At 40.5% G+C, this 15,527-nt stretch overlaps 1 protein-coding gene across 1 annotated transcript; it reads right to left on the minus strand.

Moving 5' to 3' along the window:
* Nucleotides 1–31: 31 nt before the first annotated feature.
* On the minus strand, nt 32–12,465 carry LOC309882491 (UPF0547 protein C16orf87). The gene is made up of 4 exons (XM_082769651.1): nt 12,304–12,465; nt 8,444–8,540; nt 6,292–6,474; nt 32–578 (listed from the first exon to the last, which is right to left on the minus strand). The coding sequence occupies exons 1-4, from the start codon at nt 12,367–12,369 to the stop codon at nt 460–462; spliced, it is 465 nt and encodes a 154-aa protein (XP_082625777.1). The 5' UTR covers nt 12,370–12,465; the 3' UTR covers nt 32–459.
* Nucleotides 12,466–15,527: the final 3,062 nt, after the last annotated feature.

Consider the following 15,527-nt stretch of genomic DNA (forward strand, 5'->3'; position numbering starts at 1 on the left):
ACAAATGTACTTAATTTCCAGTTCAATAAAATATTGGAATATCAATTTATTAAAAAGTTAGGTGAACTGTACATATGTAAACTGAAATACAGCTGAAAAATCTGAAATATATAATTTTAAAGGAAAATCATTTCTTTCTGAAATATTTAAAATATTGCATTTCTGGCAGCAAATCTAAAAGAAGTGCTCTAGCAAGTGTGCAGTCTCTCTGTGCATTTGTCTAGCATTTGTCTTCAAGGCATAAAACACTTCTGCTTTCTGATTTTCATAGCCCAATTTCGAGAGCACTTTCTTTCTGACTTGTAGAGACAGAATTTGATTTCCAAGAACAGCAGCAGAATTTTAACAGGATATATTATGGTCCTTTTTGGTGCAGACAACACACTTCCCGAGAGTCCATGACACCTTGGAAATATGCTAGCCATTCCGCATATAAATGCATCAGATTGTGCTTACAAGTTACAAAATAAGTCTTTGATTGATAATTTTTCTGTTTATCTCCGCCAAGGCCACTGAAAATACGAAGGCCTTTTCATCTGAAAGGTTAGCATACATGTCAACTTCTTTTTCTTGTTTCTCTGTAGAAGAAAAAAAAAGTCACTATTAGAAGCTTTTTCCATTATCTGAAGTTAAATTAACTACTATGTAACTTGCATTATTATAATGTTGAATGGTGTACAGGAACTGAAAATAAATTAGACAACTCCTATGCAGGGAGGGATTGAGAGATAAGCAAGGGAGAGAGGAACACAAAGGTACTAGAAGAGTCACCAAATTAGTCATCCAAATGCATGACTGAATTTCTGTTCTTTAATGATGAAGGAAGAATGAGTCATTAACATTATATTGATTCCTGGCACAGAACTGTGTTCAAGTGTTCCTCCAGTTTTTTGGGGATTTGGTTTCCTGGTGGTGTTTTTTTCTTTTTTTCTGTCTTTTACGCAAACAGCCCCCATCCTAGAAAACAATGTTTCACAATATACTGATTAAATACAACATTCATACCCCTATTTTACATCCAAGTAACAGAAACCCAAGACACTAATTACAGTGACCAAGTGCAACTGGCAGACACGTGGCAGAAGTCAGGGGCCCAATTTGTCACCATGAACATTTCTGGACTTTCTATACTGGAGACTTTAAGTCTTATCCCAGATAAGATCATGGCTACAGACACGTAACAACAACCCATCAAGAAGCTTGTACACCACAGTGCTCAAGTACTTTAGCAGATGAGAAAACTTATAGAACAGTGCTTTCATAAATACCATTTACTCTAGGTCACTCCTATTCATCTTCCAGTTTAGCTAGCCCCAGGTATCTGACTCGTTAGAAGAAAGCAAACAAAACTAAAACAGTTTTATCAGCTGAAGACCAGGCTTGTAGATGCAGCAGAGAGAAACACACGTAACACACAGCTCTAAAATTGGTGTCTAGCTGCGGGGCTCCATTTCTACTCCAAGTTCCAAAGTACCCTAGATTGATTTGCAATCAGAGTATGACGTTCACCTGAACCTTGTCTCATTAACACACACACACATGTGCACACTTTTTGAGTGCAGTACACTCTGACAGGCTTCTCCACCTAGACGTTTAAGTCATCAATGGGTAGGTGAAATACAAATGTTTGATTGGAAAGTAATGGTGTTTATTCAACAAGCTAACAGTTGTTCATCTCTGACCAAGTAAAACCTGTAGCATAGTACCTAGGCAGTAGAGAAAAACATGCACAAAAGACAGTAAGTTCCCCTGAGCTCAGGTCCAAAAAGTTTTGCAAGAATGGACCAAGCCCTTCTTCACTAATGAGAAGACAGAGAGCATTTCACTACATAAAAGCACCATGTGGAAAAAGATCTCCTGTGCCCTTATGGCACTAAGGGGCACAGTTTAGTGATGGGACTTGGTAGGTTGGAGTGACAGTCTGACTTGATCACCTTGAAGTCATCTAGATGGGAGGAGACCTTCATGCCCACCTACCCACACTGTTGTTCCTCTGCTGGGTTCATACACTTAACAGCATCTTTACATTTGGCTTCACATCTGACTGTGTTACAGACAAGGACACCACTCCAACAGCCTCCCTTCCCTTGGAAGTCAAGTGCATAGGTTAAACTAAGTGGGAGAAACTGAAAAAGTCCTTTACTGCTGTGCTCTGACTAAATGCTGATCTAGATACTAGCAACAAAACCCTCTACCTAAAGATTTCTAGGCAACTTAAAATCGTACACATTCTCCCTGCAGGGAAGACTGGACACACCAAGACGTATCAGCATTTAAACTTCAGACATGAAACTTGCCATAGCAAAGTACTACAAATCAAAGCATGTTTGATATTTGGAACCCAAGTGATTTCTGTTGGTTCCTTGGCTACAAAAAAACCAATATTCTTTAGTGTACTGAGCTTGAAATGAAAGCTAAAAAACAGTTTCACCACAAGTCCTTCCCTGTACTTTGAGACAAATTTATTTCTACGTGTACACAGCCTGGATTGCTCCACCTCCTCCCTCCCCCCATTTCCAAACTAACAATGCAGGGAGTTGTTCTGAGTACAGACACTGTATACACACTACTTATTCCACATTAATCTTTTCCGTTTTCGTATCTATAACCCTCCCCTTTTTTCAGACTTCCTGATCCAGACAAACCTAGACGCCACCAAAATGTGTCAGCACCCAGCAAAACTAAAACTATTAATTTTTTCATCCATTTAATGTTAGCTTTATAGACTTCACCAGGCTTTCCCAGATTTCCCTTCTCTCCTGCCCTTCTGCAGTACTGGCCAGTTCTGATAGACTTCAGTTTTGAAGAATCGGTTGAAATCTTGATATCCAACAGTACTGGGAATTAACACAGGTTTGCAAGCTTTATGCATTCTTAAGACAATTTCAGCTCTCATCAGTAGCCAGTGAAGAGCTTGCATCTGGCTGACATTTCTTCACATGCTATTCATAGGATACCATGGTTTCTACAGACACTATTAAAACTTTCCACTTCACATTCCTATCTGAAAGTAGTTTTGACTCACTTCTCTATTATTAGCTAAAGACTGTATTACAGAATCACAGTACCATTTCTTTAAGACATCGAAAGACCAAGTATTTTACTATACAACTAAGAGGCTACTTAGGTGAAAACATGCAGGCTTTCTGAAGCATGTCTCATGTCCCCAGATCCCACCCAATACACTGGACCTACAGCCCTTTAAATTGTCACCTGTGCATAAAACAAACGTGGACCCTCGCTCCTCACAAGTTCTGCATGGAATCAAATGCAAAGTGCTTCGATTCTATGAATTCTTTCTGGCTACCCAAGACAGGACACTGCTTCAAGCGTGCACATTGGGCGAGCAAATACACAAATAACGCAGTAGGAAATTGATAGGAAGGAAAAACTTGGGTCAAGAAATTTTACTACTTCAGTTTAAGTAGCATCACAGCACCGCAATGTAATAGCTTTACAAGATCCACTCCTTTATTTAGGAGCCGATTATTGAGTCTCACTTGATGGTAACCTCTTTGAGGAACAGAATAACCAATACCACTTCCTGAAGCATACAGTTTTGGAGTGGTTTTGTTACATGTTTCCCCTCCCCTTTCTTCTTAAATACAATCAAGGTTGCTACCTAGATAAGACAGCAGCCTGATAACCAGTCTAGCAATTTACTGTACAGTCTCACACAGCAAAACAAAACCATACCAAAACAGCATCAAAATCAGATTACTATGACGTGTTTCTACTTTCAAAATGTATCTTAGCATTTCCGACAAAAAAAAAAAAAAAAAAGTGACATTTTCAACAAACCAAGCCTTCAGTGAGAAGCTCCTGTTTTGCAGTGTCATCACATGGCTCTGACATGTTATAGAAGTATCCTCTGGGTCCCAGAGCTCTGCCATATCCCCTCAATCTACGTCTGCTTCCTCTTTCCTCCTCCCCTATTCCTTCTTATTGAATCTGCAGGAAAAAGAGCTTATTTTAAAAAGCTCTTTTGCTTTTCCCATTCTTATTTTCTTAATTGCTGTTGAATTCTACAGCTCCTTCCTCTAATGCGAACCAGTCACGAAGGATACAAAAGAACTAGTCAAAGGCACAGGCTAACAGGAACAAAAGACTATGTATGAAAAGAGCATTACACAAGCAGGGAAGCAAGGCTACAGATGTCACGGGTGTTTTTTAGGAAGGAAATTTTCACAATCGGGTGGTCTTCAAATGGACAAATTATCTACTCTTGCATGCTATTTTAATTCAGTTATTCTCTGTCCACTTGTTGTTGTTTTACAAATGCATTAGGCATTGCTGAAACCTAACACGCATCAAATATCTAGGAGCCTTGCAAGCAATGGCCTGTTTTCAAGTCATTTGTGGGGGAAGAGGAGCACTTTCTAGTGGCAAGCAAAGTGTACCCAAAATATCCTAGAAACATAATTCAGCAAGGAAATAACATACTTGAAGTCTAACACAAAACTACTGTCTCACACTCCAGAGCCAACCTCTGCAGAATCAGAGAGTTCTTTGGGCTGGAAGGGACCCTTAAAGGTCACCTAGTCCACCCCCCTGCTACGTGCAGGAACATCTTTCGCAGGATGACGTTGCTCAAAGCCCTGTCCAACCTGACTTCGAACACTTTCAACGTTATGCTGACTGATACAAGGACTAGCAATGTGAGTCATGCAAAAATCACCTTGACTAGAGTAGAATTAAAGTTGCTTAGCATGTTTTTACATAAAAAATACTACCAAGCAGCAGGAACAGAGAAGGAAGAACATTTCTAAAATTCCCACTAATTACTCCCCACATAGCAGCTAAGCCAATTTTATAAACCACAAAAAAAGGAGAAGTAAATGTTAACTTGTTTTATAGTAATTGCTTACATGATGATGAGTGCTCTGATGAATTCATTTTTATAACCATTGCAGCCATTTGAATCTTTAAAAAAAATATCTGCCCAATATCCAGAAGTAATATCATAAGCCCACTTATCCCTGGCCAATGACGTGTATTGTACTGGTGAGGAGCAAATATATTACCAGTGGGCATGAACCCAAGCGCTGTGCCTGGTTCTGCAGAAGAGGTCAAAGAAGAAACAGTAACAGTAATTGCAGTACCAGTGAAGGGCATGGTAGGACAGGACAAGAAGATGAAGGAAATCTTCTCACGTGAGATTCAACAATGACAAAAACTGCACAACCACATACGCGCTCTTATGTGAAGACCTCACTGCATTTGTATTGCTGGTTTTCCACCTCAGATTACTGGCACACTGCCACACCTCAGAGTATGCAGAAAAAGGTCAAACAGATCCAGCCTAGTTTTCCATTCCTCATGTTTTCAAATTCCTGCTTTTCAGAGACTACCAAGCACGCACAAAGAATATGGATCTTTTCCTTTGCTTAAATTGCTTTCCTCTTTTTTGGGGCCAGGAAAGAAGATTTACCTGCATAACGACAACCCAACAAGCTTGCAGAAGTTTCACACCAAAGCTGTGTGTGAACTAGACTGATGGTAAAATGCCTCAAAATGATCCTGTAGGTGTATGTAGACAAGTCCAGCTTGGATCAATAATAGGGAAACTATGAAGATACACACATCAGTAAGCCACATGTAACAACGATAGCAAATGCAATGCCAACAGGCTTTTAAAAGACAGGAGTCTTAGGTGATAGCCACATGTCTGAAGGGTGCCAATATTACTCAAGTGCATGTAGCTGTCTCTATTGTATAAAGACTAAAAAGAGCAGATCACCAAGGCACCTTAATAAGCAAAGAGGCATTCTTTCCTCTGGAATATTATTCTATAGAAACATGAGGTAAAACTTCAAGTCATAGTTGTGACAAAAGATGCCCTTTTTACTTTGGGCCCCCTAAAGAGTTTCAAGAACTTTTTAAGCAACCCAATCATCCTAATTACTCTCTGCCAATAAGCGTCATTATCTTGTTTGTCCTAGTGATCTAGCACAGTGGTACCACAAAAACAAAACAAAACCAAAAACAAACAAAAAAAAACACACACTAAGCATTACAGTTCCATGGCTTTCAACCTGTGTGATGAAACTTGTTACAGTGACTAAAAATACTGATTTAATCTTTTAGATTTAGTTCCAATCAGGCACAGAAGCTTCATAAAACCAAAGGTCCCTACGTATGTGCAACAGACCCTTCTCCGTGTTGTAGCACAAGGTATTGACAGGACTAGACTAGTTACATTGTTTGTAAAGGTTTACTGATAACACAACAGTTAAGAAAATCTTCACAGAAATAAGAAAAGCAGTGAATATGTGTCTCCAATTTGCATACCTCTTTCTTCCTCATGCTTTTTGGCTGAGGCACTCTTAGGTCTTCCTCTTCCTCGTCTGCTATGATCTGAATGGCTGTTAGACCTCGATCTCTTTCGGTTTTCTAAATCTTTATTTACTGCAGAATTTATCTTCTCTCGCTTAACTCTCTCGGTTCGTCTCCTTTTGGCCTCACTCTTGTTTTCTGCACAAACGAAGAGATATGATGTGAGCCACGACTGTCTTCGACTTTCTTCTAACTTACTCTTCATGCTTACCCCTCCCAACAATCTTTTTCCCTTAAATCTTACATGTCCGTACCTTTACAGAACAATTACATCTGCATGATATCCACACAGAAATTAAGGTGTCAAATGCAGAATGATACTTCATTTCTTGATTACAGGGATCAAGCCTTTAATTACTTCAAATGCAAATAGCATTTTGCAATATGAGACACCTGCTGACGTACAACAAGTTCTTAGTTTCCCATTACAAGATGGGGGAAAAAAATAGAGATCACAGCCATCAAGACAGTACACTGCATCTATTTCCATTAGTCCAAAAAAAAAAAAGAAAAACAAAAAAACAAGTTTAAAATGTATAGTTTATCATAGAGCAGAACAGTAAAATACTACTTCTTTTGACACTAACACTGAAATTGTTCCCTCTGCTCACACAAATCAAGATACTGATTCTGTGATGCTATCAGTAGACATCATATTACATAACATATCTCTCTAACAAACCCAGCCTAAGACAAAGCCTCATTTTACTTGATGCTGAACAGGTATATTGTCTGCCTACACACTTGAGAAAGAGGATTCGCATGAGTTTCACTTGAAAGTTAAGTACGGATTAGTGAGCTTGGGTAGTGAAAATAGTATACCAACCACAGCACGCTATTCAACACAAACCAGCTGCACACTTGCAAGGCTGGAGCACCTACAGTAACTACACTGTAAAAATACTTGAACCATGTTGTTTTTTGTTTTTTTTTTTAAAGAAGCTGCGGTTACACTTATGAGCACAATACAGACACACATATATCTTCTTGGGGAATCAAGTTTCCTTTTGCTTCTTATCTCAATTATCTCACATAGACACAGGCCATGAATTGGACAGCAGGTTAACTTGTCACTCATGTTAATACAAAAGCTGTATTATACAGGGGCTTTGCTCTACTATACTATGATACTATGGCCTTCAACTTAATTTGGTAAGTTTTAAATAAAACAGCTGGGGAGAGGGGAAAAGAAAATTGACCAACCCTTCCAGACAGTACTATGGACTTTGCTTTTACCTGTGCCACCTTTGAAGTTCAGTTATCTAGCATGAGATCACGTAATTCCTACTAGTTAGTGAATTACAAGTACCCCTCAAAATAGCAATTAAACGTATCAAATTCTTATTTTTGTATACCTCTTAGATAATTAAAAAAAAAAGAAAAAAAAGAAAGAAAAACAATATAAATCAGATTATTTAAACAAAAACATCTTCCCCAACAGGTGCCTGTTCTCCTTAAATCCTACTAGGACTTGAGGAAATAATAGAAATTGAACATAAAGAGAACGTTAATCATGCCAGAAAGCACACTCAACCAATATCTAAACACGCACATCAACAACAAAGGACATGAGTTGGACACAAAGAATCTTTTTCTTTTTTTTTTTTTTTTTTTAATTTAATCATGCAGAAAAAGCAAGACACACCAGGTCTGAAATCAGACATACTCCCAATTTTATACAAAGTTCCATTCTTGTATTCATGAATAAGTACAATTTAGCATAACTTCTTCAAACAAGAGGATAACTGCTTTCAGAAAACGCAGTTTCAATCAGCATGTACTGTGAAATCTGATCTCTTTGGCACATGTAGACATTGATCTTCAAAACATGATTAACAGAAAGCTTTCTGTAAGGAGTTATTTTGCATAGTGACTAATGCGAGCAGCTGGATAATGCCAACATCACAAGTACAAAGGAAATAAGACTGAAAACACCAGACTTTCCCCTTCAAAATTGAAGAAACATTAAATCTAATAGGCAAAAATTCAAAAGAAAGTGAACTGACACCAGCTAATTTACAGAGACATAAAATATTCTATGCTCTGCTTCCAAGAAACAAAGGGAAAGAGCTGTTGTCCCCTCGTTCTGGACCTTCGTTGGTATTACCTGCAATGGGTGGTGATCTCTCAGCACGTTTCGCATGCAAGAGCTTTCGACTAATAAATATGTAGCCACAGGGACATGATTTGCATGCAACAGGAACCTGGGAAAACAAAAGCATTTCAGATCATTTCAAATTATGACAGAATTCCTGCCTGATGAAAAAAACAGTAGCTTGCATTGCGCCCTCAGAGATACTTCTTCATACTTAATCTGTACTGAAAAACCATGGCCTGGATCATTATCTAGTTGTATGCAAAACTAGTAAAACACCCAGCAAGCCTTCTCTTTATGCAGTAGTTAGAAACTAAGCTTGAAATGCATAGCTGTTGTGACCATTTTGTACACCAAGCCCTTTTCCCCAGGCTCTCAGAAAGAGGGTGAGGGAAAATGGAAAGCAGCAAAACTGGAGCGAATTAGAATAGGAATGTATTTTCAGAGCTCTCAAATATCCCCAGTCAAAACAATAAGCCATCCCTAGTTTTGCTTTCCTCACTTATTTTAAAAAAAAAAAAAAGTGTAAATTAAAACTGCCAATGCATTCTGAATACTTTCAACCTCAGAAACATTCAAAATCAACTCTTTGTGAGCAGAGCAGCTTTAGGCACAACAGAGCTTGAAGCGAAACAGATGCATTTGTACCATGATCTACAACAGGTTGTAGACTAGGCCAGGTAGTCGCAGAACAACCTAGTTAATTCCAAATGCAAACAAGCTACCATGGCTAGTCAAAAGCTGACTGCAGACTGAAGAGTTTGAGAGGCTAAAGAGCTTCTCTTGACCACAGCTGAGCAGCCCAGAGCAGCACACAATTTAAAACAAGATGAGAAAAATTTGGAAATGCCACACTTACACAAACCATGCGAAAAAAATTACTCCAAGCAATTAAAAAAAGCAAGGCTGATAAATTACAAAACCCAGTATCTTCACTTAAAGCCAAGATCTTTTGAGATATTTTAAAGCAGTAAAGAATATACCATATTGCTCTGATTAGGTTTAAGACTGAAAACACTAATTAAAGCAAGTATAAACGAGAGATCTAGAAGAGATTAAAATAACACCCATTAAAATCAAGTCATGTTGCAGCAGGACAGCAGAGAAAAGAAGCAGGACGTAATTTCTCAAAGGTAATTCTTTATGACAGGTCTCTACAAGTTTGCCACTGTCCACTGAAACAACCAGGAGTACAGAACGATGACTGTCTGCTGAATTTTACCAGACACGCAGAAGAAAGTTTCCAGTGTTCTAACGGCTAGAAAAACAAATGTAAAAATAGTACATTAATTTTAAAGAGGAACTTACCAGCTACTCAGAATAAAGAAACAACTTTGCTTTCTGCAGCACATCTTAACTCCTGTACTTCATTTTAGGAGCAGCTTACAAATCAATTTTTGATTCAGTTGAACTAACTGGAGACATTTTGATTCCCTCTGATGTAAACAGTGACATTAAAAACAATTCTAGTCAAGGTTTATTTAACCCTGGCAATATTTTATGTATTTATTTAACCCTCTAAAACTCATCACAATTGCCTGTATGCTTACTCTTATATTGGCACGTGAACAATGCGGTATCGCACCACACTACCTAGCAGATGGTCACCTGCCTTGTTACGGTGATACAGGACTGCTAGTATTAACCGGGTCTCTCCACCTTTCTGGGCTCAGCCTTAAAAGAAAGGGAGGGAAATAGTCAAAGCGCACTGGAGCAAACCCAGTATTTTCTCAATGAACTTCACCTTGTTTAACAGAGCAATACGGTTGTCATGTTAAATGTGTGGCACTTAGATACGTGCATGTCATTTACAGGCAAGGTAAGGTGGGAAGGGGCTTACTCCTTGAAGTCTATTGGTCATCCTTTGAAAATGACCTACTACACGTAAGATCCTGTAACAATTATTATTATGGCAACACAGTTTTAACAAACACTATTTTAACTCTGTTCAGTGTTTACCTAGCCAAAATAGATCGAGCTTCTCATACAAGAAAGATTACCCAAAGGTAAGTAGTATTATTTCCTATGATTGACTGCAAGTATTCCAGACTCCCTAGCTTACTAGAGCTGTGCTTTGGTGGTGAAAATATGATCAAGATACTTCTCTTACAAGAAAAAAAAAAAAACAAAAAAAAAAACAGTAAATGGCAATTACATATCATCTAAATGTCATCAAAAAAAAAAAATTAAAAGCCTAAGAAGTGTTACTCAATATTATACTCCAATATTTGTGGCTGTTTAAATATTTCCATGCATACCACTTGAACACAAAAATCAGAAACAAATGCAAAATCCTTGTTTATTGCGGAATTTTGGAAATGCCTGTACTGAAGTGTCACATGAGAACCTCCCCCACACTTTGCAAAGGGCTGACTAGTAGCCTGAACCAGCTATTCTGGGGCAAATAATCCCCCTTTCAAAAGAAGCTTTGAGATCTAAGTGCAGTAGGGCAAGGCTTTACTTCTTGTCCTCTCTGAGAGCACTTGGCACTGGAAAACAAGGCCCTGTGAGCCATCCTTACGCCAGGGCAGGACAAGCATGCACATAATTCTTTGTTTAGCTACAGAAGAGTTGCTAACAAAAAGCCTGTGTTGACATATGCATATCATCTGGTTTAGTTTTAAGCAGCAGAACAGAGTGAAAGTTTCAGCATCAGCTTGAAAAGCCTATAATATTTACTTGCCTTCCCCATCACTGGTAGTTTGACGTTTACATTAAATTAAAAACCAAGAGAAACAGAAAACACACACATGCCACTCTCATCCTCAACTCCTAACTCTTTTTAATTTTGTCTTTCAACAAACTACACACCAGAACTTGGCACGTAACTTTCTTTTCTCAGAAACAGCACTGGAGTGACGTGCTTAACATGGAAGCATTCGCAGTGGTTCATCTACTGCCTAGAACATGAAAGGACAGCCCCGCATGGCTTTACATTCCAAACCACTCCAGGATGAGTAGGAACGCTGTCAAAATTATGCAAGTTGGAACAACTAAGCTTACCTTTTAAGATCTTGTAAATACAGGAAAATGGTGTGAGAGGGTTTCTTTCTCATTTATTTCTAAGTAAATCTAAGGTAGTGTACACCAGCCATGTTTCAGGATCACATAACAAATGTGTTTCCCATAATTAGATGAAAGAGCCTTCTCCCCTACCCTGAGCCCCACAGCAGCCTCCTGCAATGCTGTGCCATTGTTCCAGCGGAGGAGCGCTGCTGTAACATGCCAGCTTATTTTTATTACTAACATCATCGCGAGTAGAAAGCATAGATGAAGACAAGCTTGGACTACAGTCACAGACCAAATGAACTGTCGGTGATGTTGAAGTGCAAGTAAGGCCGCAGCTTGCACGCTTAAAGCACTGCAGGAAGCACCCGCCTGGCCCCACTGACAGAAATTTCGGCACAGGTCGCGCTGGTGCTGCCCCTGAGCCCCCCACGAAGCCAAGAGCCCAGCGAGCGGCCTCAGCCACATGAGTCATCCGGAGGCCGAGCGACGTTGTACCAATGACGAAGTTCACCAGATTTTCAATGAATTATTAGCCACTACCCAGCACTAGCGCCTGAACGGCAATACCTGCCACACCAAACCCCTGGGCACAGCGCAGCAAGAGGCACACAGCGTTAACCCAGGCCAGGCACTCCGCACAAACACCGCCTCGCAGCTCCCCCCCCCCCGGCACGACCTCTCCTCACGCTACCGCTGAGGACACAAAAGCTCCAGCAAGACAGCACGGGCGGAGAAAGCAGGAAGGGAGGCGGCGAGGCGGTGCGCTGCGGTGCGGTGCTGCGGGCCCGGCCCCGCCGCTCCGGGCCCGGGGTGGGCAGCAGGGCGGGGGGCTCGGCCCCCGGCCCCCCCTGCCGCCGCCTCACCTGCTGGTCGCACTCGGGGCAGGACTTGGTGGCCATCTTCACTTTCTTGGCCCTGCTCGAGGACATGCTCGCTGCCGCCGCCGCCGCCGCCGCTACCGGAACGCCGGCGCCCCGCCTCCGAGGCGGCCGGGGAGGGAGGGAAGGCAGGGCAGGGAGGCCGGGCCTCGGCGCCCAGCGGCGGCGGAGCCGTTGAGCGGCCGCCTCGGGCGGGGAGCGGCCCCCGGCGCTGAGGTGCCCGCTTCGGGCTGGGCGGGGGCCTCTCGCTGATAGCGCCCCGCTGAGGGGGTCTCGGCGCGGCTGGGGGCCGGGCAGCCCTTTGCAGGCTCGCTCCCCCAGCTCCGAAACGGCTCCCCAGTCGCAAGCCCCCTTTGTGAGAAGTTAACCGAGGGGAGGGCAGCGCCTTCCCTGCCCTCCCGGCTCAGCGAGCCCCCTGGGCAGCGCTGCGGGGTGCACAAAGTGTGCGGGCAGCGCTACACAGCGTTGTTCCGGGCTGGATTTCAATTCAGAGAAGGCTGGAGCTGGGGGGGGACACACTTTGCCTTCTGCTCCTTTATCTTTGCGAGCCTGCTGTTTGAACGCTTGGGGTGCCTCTAAACGTTTTGCTTGCAAATTGCATGTTTTTATACTAGCATGTTAATTTTCCTGTCACTCCCACCTAAAAATATAAATAGCTAATGTAACCCAAATGCACTTTTATGTTTCTTATAAAATGCATTTTTAAAGAAAAATAGCAGTTCTAAATACTAATTTCCACTCCAAAATTCCTTCAAGCTAGAGCTGAGACTGTAATTTGGTATCAGCATGTAAATGCTTCGAATTCCCACAAAAAAGTGTATATCTGAATCATTTACCTCGAGCTAAAAAGGAGGAAGGTGAGAATGGATACTGCTGAATACTGCTGTGTACTGCTGAGAATACTGCTATTAACACGAGTTTGGCTGATTTTTTTTCTTGTATTACGAAACACCTACAAGAGAAAAGCGCTGCAAAGTCTCAACAGAAAATTATTTTTGAAGATTATTGTTTAAAATAGCCTCACATACAGCTGCCAGTGCATATTAAAGAACTGTCCTAGATCTGTAACGTTTTTACACGGGTAGCAATGAGTGCATCTGTGAAGCTGGCACTGAGCCCAGTATAACAAAATTTTATTTTACTTTTGTAGTTCAGACTTGAACTCAGCTTGCTGCATCTAAGTTTTGAGAAAAAGCATTGGAAGAGAGACCTTTTAAATAAGACTTTTATCTATACTTCTCTTTTAAGGCAATTGACCTAAAAGCAGTTTAGGGGATGCTTTTAAATGTGACTTGTACAGCTATTTAGATTTTAACACTGTCTACTAGCTCCTTACTGAGTTACTTACTATGAAGCATTTGGTCAGTTCTTGATGGACGGGAAGCCACCAAGAGAGTATTTATTTTTCTGCCAGGACAGCCCAAATAATTTTTCCCTGTTAGGCAAATTCAAAAGACACTTCATTCAGGCAGACTAGCACTTTCCATAGCTCCTCGTGGAGTAAAACTCCCCCTACAGCTGAAGGCCTAATGGCCTTATCTTCTAGCAGCTTATTGACTGCCCTCACAGAGCAGACAGCTGACAGTACCCCAGTTGCCAAGTAAGCTTGCCTAGAGTCTCACTCAGGCTGGGTTCATTCAGCTTAGCTGTTGACACTGTTTTATTGCAGGTTCCATGAAACTCAAAAATGGAGTTCCAGATTCATAAAAGTCCACACATGCTCTAGATAGGCAATGTTTTTATTACAGATTTCTAAGCAACATTGTTGCTGTGTATACCTTAAATGCAGACTGTAAAAACTGAACTATCTTCTGAAAGGCCACATAGAACAACAAATTACATCTATGTATTCTGAGGAAAACTGGAATATTTAGGAGACAACACAGAGGAGCCACATGACATAAACTTAACAGTAACTTGATCCATCCTCACCTTAATCTTTTGAAATGTGGTTCCTCTTAGTAATCTTGACAGTCAACCTTCTCATATGGCAAGGTCCACACGTGAAAATATTCCCTTTCTAAACCTGAAAAACAAATCTCTTTCATTTCATACTAACCATGATCTGAGGAGTAGAGATTTCTCACCATCTGAAGTGGGAGGTTGCAGTTCTGGGTCCAAGTACAATCACTCTTAGTCATTTACCATCTTCTCTTGTTGACAACTTGTCCTTGTGACTATCAGGCCACATCTCCAAAGAGCAGTCTTGGACAAAACAGAATAACACAACTATAGACTATGCTGTTTTCCACATACAAACCAGGGAAATGGAAGGGTTACAATCACTTCAATCACCTACAATCTGTCGAGGATCCACATTTCCCACCTGGCCCAAGAGAACATCTTCCCACCCTTTTTTTAGCAATCATCCTGCTAAGCCATCTCAGAGCATCCTAGTGGAGAGGGGCATACCTTGAAATGGAGAGAAATTCATGAAGCCACCTAAATGCAGATGATTATGATCTGTATTTGTACAAAATAATTTCATATTAATTGATTTCATATTTTTTCACGTATTTATATTTGTATATTAATCAATATACGAAAATGAATTAAAGGCAATGAAAAATCTATTCCAGTAATAGACCAGCTGTCACATTTCTTTGTTGTTGTTTTTGCATTCTTCTTAAAATAATTGATTAAATATAAAAGTGTTACAAAATTCAAATCACCAGAAGGCTCTGTTTGGTGAATAATTTTCCTACCTGTTTTTCACCAGACGTCCGACATATCACAGCTGATTCCAGTGGAAGCTTTTGCATTGTTGCAGCACAAAGGATTGTTTGACTTTGGGTGATAAAACGAATGCTGATAGAGGTAACAATTCCAGACAGCTTTAATTTTTTTTGCTAGGGTAAAAAGTAAAAACCATAAAATAACTTCAATGTTTTGATTTTAAACTACTCACATAAAGCAAAGGACCTTGTTAAACTATTCTACGAGTATTTCCACCACTGGAACAAAGAGTACTTCGCCTTTAAGTGCAATGCTAATTTCATGCACGCTACTATGAAATGAAAGCAATGTTGGAGTGCATGAATGAATTGTAGGCAAAAATCAATTCACAATATACATATGGTCAACATATAACTGAAAGTGTTTTAAAATCCTAAGTATTGGTAGTAAAGAACATCATTGTCTGAACTCTGATTGTCATCTCTCCACACAAATATAGTGGTTTTCTACACGCCCTGAGTATTTTAAGTCAC

This window comes from Aythya marila (assembly GCF_965140915.1).
Source record: "Aythya marila genome assembly, chromosome: 12".
Classification (NCBI taxonomy): domain Eukaryota; kingdom Metazoa; phylum Chordata; class Aves; order Anseriformes; family Anatidae; genus Aythya; species Aythya marila.